At 40.2% G+C, this 24,222-nt stretch overlaps 1 protein-coding gene across 1 annotated transcript in view; it reads left to right on the top strand.

The window, feature by feature from the left end:
- The window catches only part of spata20 (spermatogenesis associated 20), a 58,667-nt gene extending 51,299 nt beyond the window's left edge, over window positions 1-7,368 (top strand). Inside the window, exon 16 of the mRNA XM_082151239.1 lies at window positions 6,056-7,368. Within this exon, the coding sequence (XP_082007365.1) occupies window positions 6,056-6,226 (171 nt within the window). The 3' untranslated portion in view covers window positions 6,227-7,368. The remainder of the gene's footprint in view (window positions 1-6,055) is intronic.
- The last annotated feature ends 16,854 nt before the right edge of the window (window positions 7,369-24,222 follow it).

Consider the following 24,222-nt stretch of genomic DNA (forward strand, 5'->3'; position numbering starts at 1 on the left):
ACAGACCTTGAGATGAGCGACCCCTAGGATCGCTCCCCAACCCGTGAGGGAAGCATCCGTCGTTAGCAGTTTGCGACGACAAGGAGCTCCCAGCACTGGGCCCTGGGACAGGAACCAAAGGTTTCTTCCACATAACCAAGGCACGTAGGCATCGCCGCGTGACCTTGATTGTGCGAAATGGGTTGCCCCTCGGGGAAAACCCTCTGGTCCTGAGCCACCACTGCAGGGGCCTCATGTGCAGCAGTCCAAAAGGTATCCCGTTGGAAGCTGCTGCCATGAGACCCAACAGTCTCTGGAACTGTTTGACAGTGAGTAGCTGGCCTAGCTTTACACTTTTCACAGCTGCCAGGATGGAATCTAAGCGTGGCGATGACAGGCGCGCCTGCATCGACACTGAATCCCAAACCACGCCTAAAAAAGTGGTCCTCTAAAATGGAGAAAGCACACTCTTCTTGGCGTTCAGCCGTAACCCCAACTCTTACATATGGGCGAGAACAACATCTCGATGTTGAACCGCCATCTAATGCGACTGAGCTAAAATCAACCAATCGTCGATGTAGTTCGTGATGCGAATACCCCGGAGGCGCAGAGGCGCCAGAGCTGCATCCACGCATTTGGTGAAAGTGCGGGGTGATAAAGCCAGGCCGAATGGAAGAACTCGATATTGGTATGCTTTGCCCCCGAAAGCAAACCTCAGGAACTTCCAATGACACGGACGGATGGAAATATGCGTCCTTGAGGTCTATCGTGACAAACCAGTCCTCGGACCTGATCTGTGGCACGATTTGTCTCAATGTTAACATTTTGAACTTGAGCTGCATGACTGACTCGTACAGAACTCGAAGATCTAAAATGGGACGCAATCCCCCGTCCTTCTTTGGAACTATGAAGTACCGGCTGTAAAACCCGGTTTCCCTGTTGGAGGGGGGTACATATTCTATGGCCCCTTTCTCTAACAGAGTGTTTACTTCCTGTTCCATAACCAGAACCTGCTCGGGGCCCACCACTGTGGGCAGGACCCCCATAAACCGCGGTGGGCGTTACTAGAATTGTATCTAATACCCTTTTTCCACGGTCTGCAGGACCCAACGAGAAACATTTGACAGTAGCTTCCACGCTGTCAAAGATTCTACTAGAGGTACCAGCCTCTCGAGACTGGTTTCTGGATTTTGTTGCTGTTGAGTAGTCGGTTCGTCGCCCTGTAACGGCATACCGGCAGGGAACGACCGAACAGACTGCTCTAGCACCCTCCTCAGTGGGGGCGGGCATCCCGAGGCCACTACGTTTCCGGGTGGACCTTGAGATATGTGCTCGCCGGAGACCGCTGCGCCCTGTAACACCCTCAGACATCAGGACTTTTTCCCAGCAGCCTTCTTGGCGGTAATAACGGTCCGCAGAGCCGTTTTACCCCTCGAAGACTGCTGGGTTTGAGAGCGCCCTCCGTGTCCCCGAGATTTTGTGGGGGAGCACGGGAGGAAACGCTCTGTTTCTGAGTGGCACGGTGCTCAGCGCTCTTTTTAGATGAGTGAGGCTGCTCCCGCTCAGCAGCCTCAATGAAAGAACGGCGGGGGAGAAGTTTCTGAAGTGCAGCTGCCTGTTTTGAAGCTTCTTGTGATTTAGCTACAGCACTGTTAACTGCATCTCCAAATAACCCTTGAGTGGATACTGGTGCATCTAAAAGAACATGTTTTTCTTTGTCCTTTATGTCACTTAAGTTGAGCCACAGATGCCTCTCAGTGGCCACCAGGGCTGCCATAGAGCGGCCGATGGATTTAGCCGTCTCCTTGGTGGCCCTGAGAGACAAATCTGTGGCTCCACGCAGTTCAGACACAGTATCAGCACTAATACCCCCGCCCTCTTCAAAATCACCCAATAATTCAGCCTGGTAAGCTTGCATTATAGACATTGTATGTAAACACGCTGCAGCTTGGCCGGCGGCGGCATAAGCTTTATGAACCAGATAAGATGTAAATTTTACTGGCTTGGATGGAAGTGCAGGAGCCTTCAGAGAAGATGCCGTTGCTGGAGAGAGATAGCTCGCAAGCGTCTCTTCCACCTTCGGCATTTCCCCATAACCATGCTCTTTATAATTGTGAATGGATGAATAGTGTGATGTTTGTGCAGTATACACTCGATATGACACTGGTTTCCCCCACGATCTCGACACCTCGGTGTGGAGATCGTGGAAAAACGGAAGGCTTCTGCGCTGAGGCTGTGCACGAGATGGCAGGAAACGCTCGTCGAGCTTGCTTTTCGAACGAGCGCCCTGCCTATCTTCTGGCCACTCAATAGATAATCGCTCGACCGCTCTAGTGATAACGTCAAGCAATTCCTCAAACGCATGAGACTGAGGTGGCGAATCCTCAGACTCAGCGTCAATACTAACAACGTCCAACTCCTCAGAGCTGGACAATTGCAGTATTGGTGCCTCCATCGGGGGGAAGAAACCGCAACGCGTGCTTCCACACCCTGATGAGAGGCACTGGATCTATCAGAAGGAGGCTGAGATAAGGCAGAGCCAGTCTCAACATCCACTGATAAATCCATTTGTGAACCCCAGGTCTGAGATGGGACCCAAGCCCTGGGGAACGTGATCGGGATTGAACCGAGCCAAGCGGGATCGGAGCGTACGCAATGGAAGCGCCTCGCAATGCACACAGTCACTACCCTCGAGTGCTGACTGGGCATGCTTCTCACCCAAACAAACAACACAAAGAGTGTGAGTATCACCTCCCGTTAAATAACGCGGGCAGGGATGGACACACACTCTAAACTGCTACTTGCTCGCCATACTGAATATATATATATATATGATATAGACAGACAACACCAAATATACAGACAGATTTCACACAGAGCGCAACTGAAGACTCAGAAAGCTTTCGTTTTCTGTTTCGGGCCGGCTTTTATAGCTTCCTGGTACGTGATGTCACCCGCCTCTGACGTTCCGCCACACCATTGGACTGATTTTACATGTGCTTCAAGACGTCATCACGCAAAGCGTTCCCCATAGCGTCAATTCGACGCAACGCGAGTTCCCTTGAAAGGGAACGTAGGCTATAAACAAACTACACCATGGTCGCATGACTTCAATGTCCCCACCATTAAGCTTTCAACAACTCTTTCAATCTTTGTTTGAATAGTTTGCAAGAGCATGATTATAAACACAATGAGGCTGAAAAAGTGGACTAGTGAGTAGATGAGATTACCTGTTCACCATGATGACATTTAATGTCCCCGATAACCTAGCTTGCAACTGCCTTTTTCAAGACAAGTAAAAGCTTTAAAAAATAACAGGGGTATTACTGATGTATTTTATGTCATACTATAAAACCTGAAAATATCCACACAACTTATTTCAAGCATTTAACCAAAAAACCATTCAAAAAAACCATTGAATTCAGGACGATGGCACTCTATAGAATGTTATTTATTAGACCTCTCTTAGCTTTATTTAATTCCTCCATTATGCATTGAGAACCAATGACAGCATTTTTAGTATCTCATAAAAATATGTAAGATATTGAGAATAAAGTTGTAAAATTAGGAGATTAAAGACCTTATATTCTGAGACTTTATTCTTGTAAAAGGCCTATTATGAGATTATTCTCTAAATCGTATATTCGATTTTAATGTGGCACTAATATGTTGTGGTTTTACACTGAGAATTATTAAGGGTGGTTACCACGAACTTCGCGAATGAACTGCGAGAAAGTCCATCCTTTCCTTAACCCCAGGCCCCATGCATCTTTTCAGTCTATGTTGTGTCTACTTGTCATTTTTTATATGTTGCCTCAGTGGACTGTCACAGTTCTTCGAGTCAGTCTGGAGACAGCCCCGTGTGAGGTCACGACAAATATGACAGAAAGCCTCGCCAACCTGCTAGCGGGAAAGTAATGATGCGGAATTGTCTCGGCCCCTTGAGATGCAATAAAGGCAAGATCCTCGCAAACAGACAGTAACAATATATTGTGCTTAGAAGTCCAGGGACAGGTTTCGCAGAGTTGAGTTGTTAACCATGCCTGTCAAAAATCACACAGAGTGTGTCAAGACCAGAAAGCAGAGAGAATGTCTGGCTCTTGGTACACCTGAATATCCTCCAAAAAGCTGGGTCTAAACTGAGCCTCGAGAGCTGTCCTAAGATTTAACCTCTGTCACATTCACAAGTCCTTTCCCGTTCCCTCCTCTTGGATCTCACAGAGCTTTAGGCTTGGCAGTAAAATCGTCTCGCTGAGGAAAAGTAGATTTACTCTTTCATCCTTTCCCCTTTGGTAACTCTTGGCCAGTGGGCAGCTCAGCCTCTTGCTTTTCTCTCTTTGCTGTCTCCCATCCTGCTGTGGTATTGTTCGGTTAAAGGAGGAAGAATCTAGTGTAGCTACCACAGTGTCCTCCCCTGCTGCTGTGCCAGTCATCCCCCCTGACTGGACATGGCCCTGATTGAGTTATTTCAGATCCCCCCCCTGAGAGAGGTGAAGGAGCAGGAGGGGTGGGATGCTACAGTCTGAATGGATCAATAGAATTGAATTATTAAGACACAAGCTTTATTGCACATAGCTTTTTAGTTCAAATTAATTGATTTTTTTAATAATCTTGTGATTTAACATTACGAAATTAAAGTATTAATATTTTGAGATTACATTCCAAATTAACAAAAAATATATTTGTAGCATTATTAGATTAAAGAAATGTGTTCAGTTAAATCCTATATGATTTACATAAATCCTTCACATCCATTTCTTGGTTTGATGAAGGTTCTGTTCCTATTCTTGTTGTGATAATTATGACTTTTTTCATAATATTGCGATTTTTTTTTTTTTTTATTATTATTTATTTTTTTCTCTAAAAATATTTCTTTATACTTTATTCACTCGCCTGTATTATTTTAATTTCAAGACATTATTCTTGTAAAATTATAACTGTAATCTTAAAACAATACAATTTAATTCTAAGGGGCTGTTTACACAACACCGTTTTCACCTAAAAACTTAAAACTTTTTATTCGTTTTGGCCGTTCGTTTACACGACAACGGTGTTTTTGGTGCCTGAAAACGCACATTTTTGAAAACTGTTTTCTGTCAATTTTTTTAGACTTTATTCACGCGCCTTTAATCTCCCTTATTCTTATAGTATGATGGTATTCTCAAAACCTTACAACTTCAATCTCAGAAAATTTACTTATTTTCAAAACATTACTAAAAAACTTTATTTTTTTAACATTCTTTTCCCCTCAAAATATTTCTTTACTTTCCACACACCTTTAATCCCCTAATTCTTATAATATTATGACTGTATTTTTAAAACATTGACTTTATTTAAAAAAATAATAATTACTAACACACTTTATTCTAAAAAATCTTTCCCCGTCTCAAAATAATTCATCATACTTTATTTACACACTTTTAATCTCCTAGTTCTATGACTTCATTCACTTTTTTTGTAACATTACAACATACTTCTCAAAACATTTACAGCTTTATTCTTGTAACATTATGACTTCATTTCTGCAGAATTTTCAGATAATTACAAACATGGTTTCATTGTCAAACTTGGATTACATTTTTAATTTTAACATGGCACTAAAATGGCGTCATGCAATGCTCTGGGTTTCTGAGTTTATTAAGTGGTCACTGACTGAAACATGCAGGGGTGTAAAATTGTGTTAGTAGTTGAAGGGATATGAAATAAGATATTTTATATGCTGATGAGTTGAAGGTGTGAATGTAACCAAGGACAGGTCAAGGTTATCTCATCCCATAGTAGTTGCTGACTCTGGGTTGCTGGAACCCCCAAGGGAATAGAGAGGCCAGATTTAAACAAACTGTAGAAATGAACCATTGATGGGGCTGTCACTATAATCGCCCTGCCCTGTACTTTATTGTGGGTTATTACTAGCCAAGAAAGCATATGGAGCCCTTTGAGTCATAAATTTTGCATTAGAGTAAAAGTATGACTCTCCCACTCCCACCTAACTGACATCACAATGACAGTTATGGCTTTCTCTCTCTCTATTTCTCTTCCCTTCCCCCTCTTTATCCTCCCTTTTTCTCTTTTTCAGGTCTTGATGTTGGCAGATGGTAACACAGAGGATTTCCTTAATCAGAAGCTGCCTATTCTCTCCACCCTGGTTTCGCAGGACGGCAAAGCCACCGCGTATGTGTGTGAGAACTTCGCCTGTGCCCTCCCGGTCACCTGCCCGCAGGAGCTGAGGAGACTTCTGCTGGAGTGAGAGCCGTCACACCACACAAACATCACTGTGGGACCTTTCCATAGTCGGGCCGCTAGATATCTCAGATTATTACACCAGTAGCAAACTACAGCCATCAAAAAACTGTCATAAATGAAATGCACTGTAAGACATTATACAGTGGCAAGGCAAACCTTTAGGGGTTGCCTGAGTTGTGATGTTCCCCCTCATTCTAGACCTATCATGCAAGACGGTAGTCTTGAGGGATGGAAATACAATAACATTGTAATGTGAGGAGGAACACTGAGGCTAAACCTTTCATAGGTTTGTCTCATGGGCTCAGTTGATCTCTGACAACCTGCTTTCTAAAAGATCAAGCATGTTTCTTCACAACCTTTCTATGCAGTGCAGCTGATCTGCCCTCGATAAGCAACCTGCTGCTGAACACACTAGATTTAAAGTGGAATTAGACATACAATGAATGTATACTAGAGCTCAGACTCTAGTAGTGGAATATAATAAATACTCACTGAGTAACCCTTTTGTGATCTGGTTTATCTGTGCATTCCTTTAACATACGGATCAAACTTATGAAGGTCTCACACCGGATGTGACAGGCATCCTAAAATTCGAAACCACTGATGGCGTCCAGATGGGAATTTGTAGGCTGCTCAAAATTCTCACACATAGTTTTTAAAAATTTAGTTTAACCAAAATCGTTATTTAGGTACATACACACTACTGCTGAAAATGTGGGGGTCAGTAAGTTTTTAAGTCTCTTATGCTCACCAAGGATAAAAACAAACAAAAAACAGTTAAAACAGTATTGTGAAATATTATTACAATCTAAAATAATAATTTTCAATTTTAATATATTTTAAAATGTAATTTATTCCTGTGATGGCAAAGCTGAATTTACAGTCTTCAGTGTCACATGATCAATATCATTAATCATTAATATGCTGATTTGCTGCTCAAGAAACATTTCCGAATGTTGAAAACAGTTGTGCTGCTTAATGTTTTTGTGGAAACTGTGATGATTTTTTCCCCTCCAAAATTCTTTGATGAATAGAAAGTTCAAAAAAGCAGTATTTATTTGAAATAGAATTTATTTGTAATGAGTATGTACCTTTTGATCTATTTAATGCATCCTTGTTGAATAAAAGTATTGATTCCTGTTCAGACTTATTGACCCCGTTGTTGACTTTTGATTGGTAGTGTACATAATGTAAGATACAATATACATTATGTGCAAGTTTATATTTTTGTGGTTTGACAGCTTGAATAAAGACTGCATTAAACATTTCCATTTCTAATCTTTCCATTTGCGCAGTTGCACCAGTTTTATTAAGGGGAAAGTAAAATTTGTAGCTTTGGTAATATTATGCAATGTGTAATTTAAAAGCTATTAATTAACATATTTCATGATTAAGAAGAAATACACTGTAAAGTGAATCCATAATTTCTAATTCGGCAAAAATAGTAAAAAAAATAAAATAATTATACCCAATGAAAAGTTCCATGTTCTTAGCCAATGGAATTGCTTAGGGGTCCAATGAGGATAGGCCTCTGCGGGTTGATTGGATCTTACAAGACACCGGAAGACTTGCAGGGATCAATGCAGTGTAAACATCTAATGCTAAGCAAACAGAGGAAGTGCCAAAAAAAGATTTAAAAAAATGTGCCATTGCAGTCACGCTACACAAATATGTCTAATTATAAGGACGTTCAGATCTGTGGAGAGGGAACACCACTATTTAACTTGGTAGGATTTCTTGAGCTGTTGAGGGATGCGTCTGTTTCACCGCGACAGCTCCTTCCTCTTCCGCCCACGCGACTTTACCAGCCGTGGGTGACACAGAAGACAAAATTAACCCATCTGCAGAGCTACAGTACCAGTCCATTGTGAAAAAAATCTCATGTTTCAGTGCGCTGAATATTTCCTTTGTTGTCGGTATGAGCACTGCATTGTATAGATGGTGGTATAGCAGTGACACTGTGATTACAATTCCAGCCTAATACTGGGAAGTAGACAATAAAGGCAAAAACTCCACCATAATCCAATTCCTTGTGTGAAAGAAAAGGAGAAAATCTGCCCTACACATGCTAAGCAACACAGCAAGCTAATGCAGACATATCTGCCGTCAATGCATGATGATTTTAGCTGCCAATTCCTCTCTTGTAGAATTGCCGGGAGCCACGTTTCCCAGTGTTTGTGTGCAGACGAGTGCAGATTTTTTTTGCTGCGGAGAAAGGTGAAGAGAGGGCTCTGCTCCAGTTATGTCGAGTCCTGTCAGGAGTTTGTACAACCATGCTTTCGTCTGTCTTATCATTTTTTCTCATTCCTTTACCCAGCTCAGGGTGATGAAGAGATCATTGGAAACACAGTGTCTGCTTGTTCAGGAACCTATGGAACCTCAGTTTGGTAACATCATGGTTGGACATCTTTTGTTGTGACTGCGGTCCCTCCAGCAATCAGTATTTTGTTTACAGCTATTCAGTGACAGCGTCCCTGTTGCAAGAACGTTCGTTCCTGTCACATTAGAGGGGCCTCCATGTTCAGATGTCTCTAGTTTAAGTCAGTTTTGAAAGAATATCTGCCGTGCAGCTTAAGGGCCAGGACTCTAAAAGAATAGTCCCTTTGGAGATCATTACTGCATAAGATTTGTGTGTGTCTCTGAACCCTCCTTACCTTTACAAGATAGCTGAGTAATGAGGCCACATGAGGCTCACCGTACCCCCAGTCTATGAGCCACCCAGAACCTACTAGAACGACAAAGTATGAATTATATTATAGTTTGAAATAGAAAATTCAATGTTAGGTCAATTGTTACTAATCATTAATAGAATAATACAAAACTGAGAAGAGTTATAATTTAAGGTTTAAGGATTTTTTGATAATATAGCTTTTATTTTTCATTTTAAATGTAGTTTTACATGCCTTTGTCGTTTTTATTAGTTGTTTAGGGTATTTTTTATATATAATGTTTTAATGTATTTTACAAGTGTTCGTAATTTTAGTAATTCAACTTATTTATTTCAGTTAATTGCCAAGGCAACATTTCAAATTTGATTTCAGTTAAGTTTTTCAAAAAATATATTTTTTCTTTTAGAATTTTCTTTCATTTTTGTTTGAGACACACTGTATGCTATATTTACAACATTTTGTGAAGAACGAATTCATCATCTCAAATGCTTTTATTGACAACCATAACTTCAAGTTAATGATCTCTCTTTATCAACCTGTCCACCTGTTTCCAGCAATCCCATCTCTTAAAAACAGTCATCTTTAAGCAGCTTCCAGTGGCTCTGAGTCCTTGACAGACTAGACCAGAATCGCTCTTCAGCTGCTGAGTGTATATATGAGTGTGTGTATTGATTCTGCTCTGTGTGAGTCCTTGGTTTATTGGCTGATGGCTGGTAGGAGACCTGCCCCAGAGAGAGGAACCAGCCGCTCACAGTTGATTGATTATGGACCTCAGTGCTGCTGATTTCAACTACACATTCACACAAACAGCCATTCCTCAATACATGCATTGTATGACCTCAACATCACAAAATGATTGTGGACAAAATGTACAAATGAGCAATAGTGATTAACACGTTTTCAACATTTATGTCACAGTGATTTTAAGATTTCAGTATTTCAGCCTTAAAACTTTTGGTCACTTTTAGTAAAGGACAATTCATCTTTATCAGTTTCTGTTTTCAAAGTTAACTTTTTGTCTATGCTGAAATGTCGCCATTTGTTGACTCGTCATTTGCTCAACCAATGGTGTGAGTTTGGGGGAGGACCAGAGTTTTGAATTTTTTTTATTTTTTTTTATTTCTATAGTATTTTCAGTTTTTATTACAATTTGTTTTAAGTTTGAGTTTATTTTTTTTATTTATTTTTTTTTGTTGGTATTTTAGGGCTGTCAAAGTTAATATGCAAACCGGTATCATTTGCGTTAAATTCCTCTGTCTAGTGTTATTGGTATCTAGTGCCATTTTCATATTTAAAGCAGGCAGGTTGGAAAAGTTTAACATTATATTATATACTATGTATAAAAAAAATGGTTGGCCATTTTATTGTATTTCGCATACATTTTAAAATCTTGCTGATTACTTACAAAGCACTAAATGGTTTAGCTCCTCTGTACTTGAGCGAGCTCTTAACGCATTATAGTCCTTCACGTCTATTGCAATCATAAAATTCTGTCCAGTTGATAATACCTAGAAAATCAACTGCAGGCGGTAAATCCTTTTCCTATTTAGCTCCCAAACTCTGAAACAAACTCTTCCTAGCCATGTTCGGGAAGCAGACACACTCTTGTCAGTTTAAATCAAGACTAAAAACACTCTAAAAAGAGTGGCCACCGCATATGTAAAAAGAGTGGCGACCACTCTAAAATCTCTTTAACCTGGCATACACATAACACATTATCACATTTCTATAATTTACAATTTTTATCTATATAATCCTTTGTATTATTTACAAAGGATTGTTATGCTGTATAAATTAGGTCGACCGGAGCTGGGAACATTTCCCTTAACACCCAGTGTACTGGTTACATCATAAGAAGAATGGCATTAGTCTCTCTGTTTATCCCGAGGTTATCGTAGTCAGCCTTATCTGGTCTGTATACAGATGGTGGAACCGACCAGAACACAGCATGAATGTCAGCAGAGATCCTGTCAACTAGACAATCCCTTGTGAAGGCCTCGTCGACATGACAGCCATTGGCACCGATTCTCAGCAAAGACCACAAAACAAAGACAAGAACTCTGCACTGACCTATGAGCAGCTTTGTCTCAATACTGGCGTGATGAGTCCGATCTTCAAACCAAAGGAACTTGATGAAATATTTGAATGCTACCAATCCACTATCTGATTTCTGACTTGTGATGCAGCCTGAATCATAATGGCACCGTGTTTTGTTCGCTGGCCAGAGAAGAACTGTCCCCGACATTTCTCATAAGGTTTGTTTCTCCATTCTGTCACCTGATGGAGTTTGGGTTCCTTGCCACTGTCACCTCTGGCTTGCTTAGTTGGGGACATTTAATATTATTGATTTGACCTCACTGACACTATTGGGTGAGACCTGAACTGAGTTGGATGACATCACTATTTTTTTGCAGAACTGCTTTATAGACGAAATTAACTCATTTATTAATTGATGATCTTTACAACAGAACTGAATCATTCAACACTGAACTGACTTCAGCTGAATAATGAAACTATTTTCTTTTAGAGTTGCTGTAGAGCCCGAAATTGAACTGTTTGCATCGAATCATTTTCCTGTTATCACTGCAAAGCTGCTTTGAAACAATCTGTACAGTATAAAGGGTTACTTGACTTGACTCTGTTGCTTTTAGAGTAATAAAAATGTATTTTAGTTTCAGTTCATCGCAGTTATGTTTTTATTATTATTTCAGGCACAGTGTGCAGGACATAATCATCTGACCAATGGAAGGGGCGATTAAGAAACCTGTTTGGAAGTTGTTTTTCCAATTGCTTTTAGTGTGCAGAAAAAGTGCTTTGTTTTAAAGTTAATATATTTGCCTTTTCCAAAACCATTTTCTATTTTTTCCCCTTGCTGGCTGATTGGTTGTTTTCTCTTTCAATTTTCTAGGCTCTTTTTTGCAAGCGCATCAAAGCTAGCTGGCCTGTCTTCACAGTGGAGCATTTCTGCCCTGGTCTGCTCTTCCCAGAGGAGACAATTAGCCATTCTTCTGCCACATGCTCACATACAGTTCTCACTCCCTGACCAACAGCGTGTGTCATCCAATTGGAAAAAGGCTACCGTAGTGGCAACAATGTGACTCCGTGTGTCATCAGCTGGTTGGTAGTCTAATTCTTCAGCATGTAATTGAATGCTTTCTCTTCTTTCCAGTGTTTTCAGCTAGACCAAGTAGATGTGGTCCAGCGCTGACACTGCCAGTGATTGATCTGATTTTAGTATTCTCCGTTGCCCCAGTGCCCAGCGCACGAGCTGTTGTTGAGGAACGGACCTGGCCATACATATTCATCAGTGAAGAAGGTCAGGGAAGAGAGGAAGAACACAAACACAAGGGACCGTGTTCAGGCAGTAAATTCACTCCAGTGCGCCGCGGCGGTCGGCGGTAGACGTGACATTTCGTAGTGTACACACAGAGAGCGGCAGGCGGGGAAGGAGAGGTCTGTCGTTTTTGTTGCGTCGCAATTGGATAATGATATACAGGAAGACACGAAGGATTTGATGTGGTCAAGTGAGGTCAGTGAGCTCATGCCAAAAGATGTCTACTTTCACTCCGCATCCCTTCAGTGTTTAGAGAGGTTGCCTCTGTTTCCTGTCCACTGTTTAAAACCATTACATGAATCAAATGCAGCCGCGGCTCTCTCTCTCCACTGTTCCTGGCTCGGTTCACTGTTCAATGTTTCTGATTGGTTTTGGTTATTACATGTCTGTATTCTTGATCAGGAAGATTCAATCCTACTAGGTGACGCTGTCCCAGAATTCAGAATAAGTATACAAATAAGATAAGTATTCAGACCCTTTGCTTTGACATTTGACATTTAGCTCAAGTACATCATCCCATTTCTCTGGATCATCTTTGAGATGTTTCTACACATTGATTAGAGTAAATATGTGGCAAATTCAATTGATAGCACATTATTTGGAAAGAGACCCACATAAGGTCTAACATCTGAAAATGTATATCAGAGCAAAAATCAAGTCATGAGGTCAAATCAGAAACAGGATTGTGTCAAGGCACAGATCTGGAGAAGATCTGTGCTACAAAAACTTTCTGAGGCACTGAAGATTGCCAAGTGGCCTCCATAATCCAAAAATGGAAGAAGTTTGGAAAAACCAGGCCTCTTTCTAAAGCTGGCCATTCGGCCGAACTGAGCAATCGGTGGAGAAGGGCCTTGATAAGAGAGGAGACAAGGAACCGGATGGTTACTCTGGATGAGCTCCAGAGATCATGTGTGGAGATAGGCGGAACTTACAGAAGGACAACCATAGCAATAAAGTGGTGCGGGTATGACGTCACTTTGTAGGCCAATCGGCAGTTAGCATCACACTGGTTCCTTTGACAAAAACCCAATAGGATTTTTCCATAGGATTTTGGATTATCACAAAAAACAAGCTCTGTGATCAACAAAAGTTTATGATACATACACATTTTGTCCATCAAGATAATTTTCACAGATGAGCACAACTTTTATGAAGCCTAAATGCAGTCGCCAAAAGTAAAAAGCTAAAAGTAGGCTATAAACCGTCCTTCGGATGAGACGTTAAACCGAGGTCTTGACTCTCTGTGGTCACTAAAAATCCCAGGATGTTCTTCGAAAAAGAATAGTTGTGTAACCCCGGCGTCCTGGGCAAATTTGCCCATGGTCCTCTGTCCATCATCATAGCCTCCTAATCATCCCCATATACAGATTCATCTTCATCATTCTGTCTGAGAGTGGGCGTTCTTGCGCAATATGGCTGCCGTCACATCATCCAGGTGGATGCTGCACATTGGTGATGGTTGAGGAGATTACCCTCTTTCATATGTAAAGCACTCTGAGTGATGTCATACCTGCACTCCTCTATAATCCACTGATCTGGGCTTTATAAGTGAAGACACATGAAACCCTGCTTGGAATTTGCAAATAAATTACTGAAAGTCTCACTGAGAGAAACAAGATACTCTGGTCTGATTAACCACAATTCCAAGCATTATGTCTGGAGGAAACCAGGCACCGCTCATCACCTGTGCAATACCATCCCAAACCCCAGCAGGACTGATCAGGGTAGAAGGGAAGCTGAATGCAACAAAATACAGAAATATCCTGGTCCAGAGCACTCAGGACCTCAGGCTGGGCAGAGGGTTCCCCTTCCAACAAGACAATCACCCAAAGCACACAGCCAAGACGACACAAGAACTCTGTGAATGTCCTTGAGTAGCCCAGCCTGAGTCCGGACTTGAACCCAATTTAATATCTCTTGAGAGACCTGAAAATGGCTGTTCACCATTGGTCCCCATCCAACCTGACAGAGCTTGAGAGGATCTGCAGAGAAGAATAGCAGAAAATCCCCAAATCCAAGTGTGCAAAGCTTGTCACGCTGATGTGACGCTGTACCTGCTGCCAAAGGTTCTTCAACTAAAGCTGCTTTTCCACCGTCAGGCCAAACGGTTCTAAGAATGTTAAGGAACGGTTCCACTTGAGCCTGGTACGGCATGGCACGATTACAAACCATTCTCGACCGGAATTCTCAGCACGGTTAGCTAACCATGCTGGTAGAATGCATGTAGTGACGTGGCCACTCATGATTGGTCACTTGTCTGTTGCTTGGCTACCAGTTTCTCTGTAGCTGACTAATCGCGCTATTTGAGCGACATAAACACAAATTAATAATAAAATGAAAAGAAATATCTGATCATCCTCCATGACACAGTCACTATTTACATCTCATATCATGTTTTGCTTTGTCATTATGGGGTATGTAGATCGATAAAAAACATTAAATTATTTTAGCACAAGGCTGCAAAATAATTAATTGCGAAAAAAGAACAGCATTTATTTGAAATAGAAATTTTGGTAACAATCTAAAAGCCTTTCCTGTCATTTTAAATCAGTTAAATGAATCCATCCTGAATTAAAGATCCTGATTTTAAAAAATCATACTTTTTTTGGAGCCTGTCTAAAATAGACATTCTTTACATAAGTTTCTATGGCATTTTCAGTTAAAAATGCAAAGGAAGTGCACATTATTATTGAAAGACTCAAAATTATAATAATTAAAACAGCCTAAAAGTTGTATATTTTTGTCCATTTAAACAGATACTGTATTGTAGAAAAAAGTACCAATCTTGACTAGAACAATGACATTTAACAAATGAGTGAAAATGTAATTATGATAATATTTGTAACATATCAGTCATCCTTTACATATGCAAAGAGTGTCCACAGGGTAGTTTGCACAATTTGGCACACTTTGAATAATTTTATCTGTATCAGCGATATTCCCATGGCCCAATGTTGTTGTTGGGTCTGTTTAATCCAGGTTTGTCATTCAGGAATGGACACAGTGATTATACATTTATGATCCAAATGTCTCTAATTATTTCAAATTTACTCTGTGTAGCTCCTTCTTGGCACTATTTATTTGTTGATTATTAAATAAATATTATTTATTAATAATATTAATGAATTAATTATACTTTATATACAGAGAATTAACTTTAGTAAGACAAACCTCCACATTAAATTAGCCACAGATTTAACCAGGCAGAATCTCTCATCTCTCATACTTGTAAGATTTATTGGGTTTGACCAGAATTATTTTGCATGCAGGATTCATGCTAACTAGAGCACCAAGGGCTAGTGGGAAAATGGAGGGACTAGTTCATCATGTTAGCCTAGTTACCTGAGGCAAAAGAGACGGCAGGAAAATCAATCGTGTCTTTCAAATGCAATGTCACTACCTTCCTCTTACATATACTTCCCGATGATACAAATGACCACAAGGCACATGTGGAGCATGTCATATTTAGTGAACTCTCTCACTCATTTTCTCCAGAACTGTTCACGGGTGATTATTCCTCGCTTAAACTTGCTTATTTCAAAATAGGTCATATGCTTTTTATCTTGTGTTAAAATCTCTGCTGTGAATATTTACATATGTGCCAGAAAGAATGTTTTCAATTGTATTGATAGGATGAGGTTAACCAAATGTATTTTTATTTGCATTTAAGATGCTTTTATTCATTACATAGAGAGATTCTGATAATTCGCATGAGCTCATTCTGTTACTGTCATCCTTGGGGTTGTCAAAGGTCCCAGGACACTTCGAAAAATCGGGAGCAAGAGCAGGCCAGTGCTCGACCAGAAGTGTGGCCTGGCAAAACTAGCCCTTGACATTTCCTTGACATTTGTTGACATTTCTGGACCCATGTAGACAGAGGGAAAGAGGAGTTAATCAAAACTAGTGGAGAATATTGATGTGCAACTGTCAACAGGCAGTGCCATCTGTACCCGCACGGTCATGGAGGTTAACTGCATGAGGAACAGCTGCTGTACTGTTGTCAAGGATGGGTGACTACACACGTCAAGACAAGAGTTAAAGGTAAAGTGTACAGTTTTTGCACTGCTGATTTTGCAAATACTTCTCTCCATGTCCTCTGCTGAAAAAGTAATTGTGAGATAATAATTTAAAATAAGAAATTAAGTATATAATTATATAAAGATAAACATAAATCACTGTAAAAAAAAAAAAAAAAGAAGAAAAAAAGGTACTGCACATTTTCGGCTCGGACATTATCCGTTAAGTTTACGGACATTTCCTTTAACCCTTAAAACACAATGCAATGCGTAATTGAAAATATAGGTAAAACACCTTTAGCCTCTTGGTTTCAGGACTTTTATTTTGAAATTTAGTCATGGTCATGTTTCCTGCTTTGTCATGTGATTCCCTCATGTGATCCTGTCATGTGCCTCCTTGTTTCATGTGTTATGTTCTCATTGGTTTGTTTTGTCATGTGATTCTCTGCTCTGTTTGCTATTGGTTCATTGTTTGAATATTCACAGGTGTTTCTTGTTAGTCATTAGTCCTTCCTTGTATGTATAGCCCTCATGTGACCATTGTTGTTTGTCTAACTTTATTCCCTCTGCTGCTGTTGGTGAGTCCATGTCCAGTTAAGACCAGGTTTATGTTCAAGGTTTTCATGTTCATCTTTCAAGTTTTTGAAAGGTAGTGTATGAAGTAATTTTATACATTATACACAATAAGTCAAAATACAGAGGAATAATGTTACAATTGTGAGATCTAAATTCCAAACATCAATTCATTAATGTATTTTACTCTGAGGTCTAAATTGGCTTCCATACTAGATCTGAGTGAATGATTTTCTGTTTATTTTTTTAAATTGCTATCTCTAAAATTGTATTTTAAAGAAAAATACAAAGCACTCTATGGAGGCATTTTCATGATCTCATGCTAGTTCAACGAAATCGCTATATGAAAGTGGCCAGCATTCTTTCCTGATGTGCTCTCTTGGACATTATATCGCGGCAATTAAAACCAGCCGATGCCCTTTGTACAAATATGGAGTAAAATTATTTAGAAGAATTTTATCTAGGCTCTCTTATCGTCATTGGCAAGTAATATGACTCATTCGGGCTTGTTCAGTGTGCGACAGAATGCATGCATGTTTCAGCTTCCCAGAGTGTTGGCTTGTCCTTGAGAGAAGATCTGAAGATATGGTTGAAATGACTTGGCTAATCGAACGCAGGGATCTCCAGGAGAAAATCACTTATTTTGGCAACACTTCCTCTCTCCATATCTCTTCTGACCGAATCACTGCTTCCCTGCCTTCATACCAACTTACATGCAATGAGAGAATATACCTTCAGTGATAAGGCAAGGGATAAAGTCATAGATCAAGCTGTTGCCCTAATACGTCCTTCCTTACACTCATTTACCATCTTTCGCATGGAGCCTATTTCTGAGGGTTTGATAGCAGGGTAGTGGGATTTTATCGCATATCTGTGCAGATATGGTAAGCCTACATATGTTTTAGGGGAAACTCCCAGAAAATGTGTGTGTGGTTTAAAAATACAGGACTACACATTAGCTTTTACGTTTACTATTATCACCACTTTAATACAATTAAAATAATAAAAAATCGCCTTTAATAAAAATGCTTTAAAAACATCCTGCATAATAGATTTGTTTTAAATAGATTGTAATATATTTATTAGGAAAACTTTGTTCGTAAGTAAAATATTATAAGCATATTAAATATTTAAATAAAGTGCCATTAGTTCCATCAATGTTCGGCGGTGTTTCCTGTGAGCAGCAACAAACAAAGTAGTGTGTCCGAATACATGTGCTGTGTACCAATTCACCTACTTATACTATGCTCAAAGTATGTAGCCTACTGTTTTTGGGAAGAAGTATATACTTTTGAGTGTGTAGCAGAATAGTAAGAAAGCTTTGGGACATAGGCCTACTATTTCGGACCGCTCTGTCGCTTACGTTCTTCTAATGCATTACCTACTCTCAGACAGCATGTGATTTCAGATGTGCCATGTGACTCTTTGTCCGATTGAACAAATTAATTTATTCTTTTAATGAGAGCACTCAAAAAGATTCACCAAAAGTGGCTGCGTCTGAAAGCTGAAACATTATGTCTAGGAAGGCAACAAGACACTTCTGAATCCAATGATCGTGTCACATCCTTCCTGTCTATTAAGATACCTTCATCTGACCGATTTTTGAAGGCAGCATAGATGTATCCTTCTATATTATATCCCATTTTCCTGTGCATTCTGTTTTTTGACAGTTGAGCTAAAAAATAAACATGGCATCTGAAAGTTGGGGTTGGTGGACACTGGACAGTTTGTGTGTTAATGAAAATTAGTTTGACCAACTTTGTCCACTTTTTATGTAGTTTCCTGCAAGAAATTACTATTGTAGTAATTAAAAATTTGCTAGTTATCACCAAAGCTCTCTGGGGTAACTAGCCGTTGTGCTGCCGCTGAAGTCTGTCTGAAATCAGTTTTGTGAGGTACCTTTAAGTACATACGCTGCCTGCAAAGTCATTTTCTGATAAGACAGCAAGGCAACAAGTCAGCTGCCTAAGCTTTCGGATGCCGCCAGTCTTGTACTTGCAACTGAGTACACGGTGAACTGTTCTGAACCATTACTGAGATGGTTTCTTCTGGCTGCTTCACTGAACTGTGAGTCACTTTTCAGTTATGTGTACCTTCCATTGTATGTCTGAGACCGATAAACAAATAGTTGATCATAATAACTACTTGTTTATTGTTCATCAAAATAAGAACGATTAAAGTGTAATTTGTCAATTAAAAATCAAATAAAACATTTAGGAGCTAAAACTACTGAGATGATAGTCTGAACCCAATTAAGTTATAATTAAAATGTAACCTCTTTCTATTTTTGAATCTTGCAGAAATAATCACCTTCTCCTATAGAGATCCCCCATGAATGCACCAGCTGGTGAGTCTTTTCTCCACATGATGAGGTTGACTATAAAATAGCATTAATCCCTTTTCTTTTTCTTTTTTTGGCTTCTATTCATTTTCCTCTACACCTCATACGTTGTTCACATTCTGTACCTTAAACAAGTTGGATTTCATCAACTTTATAAGTTTTCTTTTTATCATCAAACATCAACCCCAAATAACCACAACAAAAGTAGTATAATATGTTTTTTGTTTGAAAATATGAGTGCCTTGTGCAATACTTTGACCACATTAAAATGCACATGGAATGGAAATAATTTTAACACAAAATCTGACTTGGTATTACCTCTTCTATGCGTCATTTTATGTAGGACATATCATTTTATGTCACTGTACATATTCTCATACATTCCCACAGATTCTACAGGCCAATAAAAAGCTTAAAACAACAATAGGTGGGAGGCCTGAAAAATGTCCTGTTCAAGCTTTAGTTGCTTATGTGTAATAACACCAAATCATACATATGTATCTAAGAGCTGAGGAGTGTGTGTGAGTGATGTAGATTATATTGTACCTATAACATCTGCTCAGCCTGCCCTGACTCTCTGATCTGCTTCCAATTTACATTCCTGCCTGGTGATTTCTATCGCTCCACTTTGATAAATCATACAGTGATTTACATAAAGGCAGCCCCACGCTTGGGCTCAAGGAGTCACGCGATGGTAACTGAGGTTAAGCTCAAGACTGAAAGGATAGTGATTTTGTATATATATATATATATATACCCTGTTCAAAAACCTACGGAGACAGCACTTTAAGCCACCATAACGTCCATTGCAATCATGATATATCATTCATATTTGTATGTTTTCTCTCATGGGAATCAAACCCACAATCTTGACACAATAGCATCTACCAGTCTACCACTCACAATCCCTTGTTTCCACTTTACTGTCTTACTCTCTGCTATCCTATAAATACAAAAAACACCCCAAAATTAAATAAATCTGACAAAAAATAAAATAAAATAAAACTATGCGCATGCCGAAGAAAAAGTATACACAAATTTTATTCTAAACTGGTGCTCTCTTTCTGCCCTTGATGTTCACATGCAAGAATGTCCAGCACATGCTCCTTTATTACTGAAATTAAATTTATTGATTCTATTCTGTGTACCTGCACTAAGACAATTGCAATGATTTATTCAATCTTCATTTGTGTCAACATAGGCCTATGGCTATATGTTCAAATAATTTGCCAATTCTTGTTTGTTTTTTCTTCGGTTTTTGTCTGAAATGTTTATATACAATACATTTTTGCTTGTTTAATAAAATTGGAATGTGAATTGGAAATATCAAAATTCCAATCTCAGGTATTAAATGTTTAATGGCTGTTGATATGATATGATCACTCAGTGATCAGATTATATGGTAGTGGTAAATACAACTATTTTATATTTTAACATTTGATTCATTCATTGATTTTATATACATAGCCTATATGTATATATTCTTGTTGTCACAGTTTATGTCCAATTACGAAGAAGGTACAAATAATGAGTCTTTATTAAACATAAGCCAACAACTCAAAACAGTGTGCCATGCACAAACAATACCAGACCAAGAATGAATGAAGGTGAGGAACAAAAGTAACAGCTGTGATGATTAAATGAAGATCCATGGTTACTCATTGTGGCGAGAAAAGGAGAACAAAAGAACCCAGGAAAACAGGTGTTTAAACAGATTGATAGAAAACATAACCAAAACTAAGCCCTGGTGGAAGGAACTAGGGAGGTGGTTCAGGAGGCGGACGAAGCCCTGGTGGAAGGAACCAGGGTGACGATGATGGTGAGAGGAACGGCCAGGTGGTGGGTGGGAGGAGCTATGATGGAGCTTTGGCTGATGACACCTAGGGGACGGTTAACGGAGATGAAGCCATAAGAAGTGGAGCCTAGGGCGCAGATGGGGACAGCCGACACAGATGGTCCAGGAAACCGAGGCGGTGCCACAGTGACAAGTATCCAAGTTGGAGTCAGCAGAGTCGGGGGATCCACTTGCTTGGACGAAGGTTTGATTGGAAGACCTGAGGCTTAACCACACAATGGCATGGTGTTAGGGAAGACGTCAAATGGCTGAAGGGAACAAGCGGAGGCAGGGCTGACGGACTTGCTGAATAATGCAGCGGAAGTGGGAGAGGGAGGCTGGGTGGGATCAGCGACGATAAAACCCAATTTATACTTCTGCGTCGAACTCACACCGTAGCTTCGTTGTAGGCTGTGTGTAGCACACGTAGCCTACGACGTACCCTGATGTGCACCTCTCCAAAAATATAACAGCGTCAATTCTACGTGGACCGCAAGCGCTGTGATTGGTCTGCTAGAACCCCTCCCTCGGGTTTCACATGCTCCCTCTACATGTGTAATTGCACGTCAACTCGGACAACGACGCAGAAGTATAAATGAAAACTAACACATAGCCTACAGCGTAGAGGCTCCGGCGTTGGTCCGACGCAGAAGTATAAATCAGCCTTAACTCCATCTCCATACAAGACGATGAAACCTGCATAATGCTGGTCAGGGCAGGGCGGGAAGCATTACCTCCATTTCACAGTCTATCAAGCACTCGTCAGTGTCCAGCTCCCCCAATATCCCCTCTTTCACGGATGTTGCCGGCTCACACACTTAGGGCCCTATTTTAATGATCTGAAACGCAATTACCAAACACGAAACGCAAGTAACTTTGTGGGCAGATCTCAGGCGCTGTTGGTATTATACCGGCGGGATAAATGACTCTTGCGCCCGACGCAAATCTAAAATGGGTTGGTCTGAAGTAGCTACATTGCTCATAGGTGTGGTTTGGGCGTAATGTGAAATAAATCAGAGCGTCATCTCACATTCCCTTTAAAAGCAGGCGCGCTTGTTCCATGGTGGATTGCTAACGGCGGATTTGCCAGGCGCACGCCAGGAGCGGTTCACAGCCGAGGAGAAGACAGAGAACTGACATTGTAAGGGGATGGGAGAAACCCACCCAAATTAGCTTCGGTTAAACAGGCGTATAATAATTTGGGTAAAGTGTAAGATGGATTTATGCCTATTTTTTCACATCTTCACGGAGACCACAATGATTTCCCTTGTGTGGTAATATTTTTCCTTGTAATTATGTATGTTTTGCAAAAATGGGAACTGCTGCCTGCGTCTGTGTAGATGAGAGAAGCAAAGTGTATGTGCCTTGTGCACACGCTACATTATAGCCAAACATGCGCCCTTAAAATAGTATCTGAATAATGCGAAATTATTGTGGCGAAATTGTTTTCTGAAACTGCAAAATAGCACCAGGGAACGTTTGCGCCGGAACACGCCTCCTCTTTTCGCTGAACCGCCCCCGGGAGCGCAAGTTCATTCCCTAATTTACCGACGTGCATCTGGAGGGAAAAGTCTGCTGTGCGTCGGGTGCAAAATAGGAATGATGCATGCGTCGGTGTACAAAGTCAATTGCGCTGGGTGCAAGATAGGGCCCTTACAGTGTGTGACACTGCACACACTTACAGGCTTACTTTGGGGCTCAGGGGTGTACGTGGCTGAAGGCTCAGTATGTCTACATTAAGCCGGACAGAAATGAAAACAGAGGTTTCGTTTCAAAACGCTCTCCATCCACATTAGCATTTTCAAAAAGTTTCTCATCCATACGGAAAAGTCGGAAAACACTAAATTCACCTTACAGCGAATGCATAAACCATCACAAAAGCTTACGGAGATGATACAGACAGAACAAGACAATCAAGTAATCACAATTCTTCTGGCAGGATCATTTTATTTATTAAATTATCTCACCATTCACTGATCGCACTCACTATTATATATTTGGTTAAAACACAACCGCTCTCATGTTTTGCCGCAGGATAGCAAATGCGAGTGAATTTTCTGTCATCTTTGCAGGACTGTGATATGATAGTAAATTGTGCAAAGTAACATTTTTAGCAGATGTGTGAAAGTGAAAAGCACATAACAGGCACAAAACCGGTATAAACATGAGTATCTATGAGTTCAATGTGTCATATGACTAAACTTACGTCATCATTTTTAAATGCCTCCATTTTCACAGTCCACACTACAACATTGTCAAATGTATCCACTTTAGAAAGCGTTTTTGAAAAGCTTTGTTTTTGTTGCTAAGAATGCCATCTCAGTGTGGACGGAAGGCCAAAACGGAGAGAAAAAGATGCGTTTTCAAATTAAAAAAAAATGAGTGCAGACAAGGCCTCAGGGTCCTTAGCAGCAGGTGTAATTTCCCCCATCTGCGGTGACTGGCTGACTGGGCTCTGGGCTTGGCTGTGAGGTGGGCTTTCGGTCTGCAGTGGCTGTACCAGATATTATCAATTCGGGGTAGGCACACTGCAGACACCGGAGAACTGCTTCTCTCCATGTTTCCTCATTCAGGTCAGGCAGCGAAAATTTGCTCCTGTCCAGAAAATATATCTGACAAATGTGAAGTGAAAATTCAAACAATGGAAACCCAGCACAGGCAAGGGACATAAACTGTTCTGCTTGAGTCATAATCCTTTTTAGGTCTGATATTCTGTCACAGTTTAAGTCCAAGGATAAAGAAGAAGGTATAACGACAATCTATATTTGAACATTAGCCAACAACTGGAAACAGTGTGCCATGCACAAACAATAGCAAACAAAGAATGAGTGAAGGTGAGTAACTTAAATACACCTGGTGATGAACTAAACAACGAATAGCTGTGATGATTAAAGGAATATCCATGGTAACTGATTACGGTGAGAAAAGGAGAACAAAGGAACACATGCAAACAGGTGATTAAATAGAGTGATAGAAAACGAAACATTAAGCACAACTGTGACACTTATAAAACACATGGACTTACTATCATGACAGAGGTTGCAAAAATCAAAAAGTGGTGAAAAGGTTAGAATTTGTCTGGAGTTCATAAGCTTTCACCACTATAAATTCAAATGCTACACAAAAGCATGAACATTATAACATCTTAACTGATATACGTAGGCTATGTAAGACATTCAGCATTGAACACTGTAATTTATTGATCAATATAATTACCTTTGCTGGATGTAATG

This window comes from Leuciscus leuciscus, assembly GCF_965113295.1.
Source record: "Leuciscus leuciscus genome assembly, chromosome: 21".
NCBI classification, from domain to species: domain Eukaryota; kingdom Metazoa; phylum Chordata; class Actinopteri; order Cypriniformes; family Leuciscidae; genus Leuciscus; species Leuciscus leuciscus.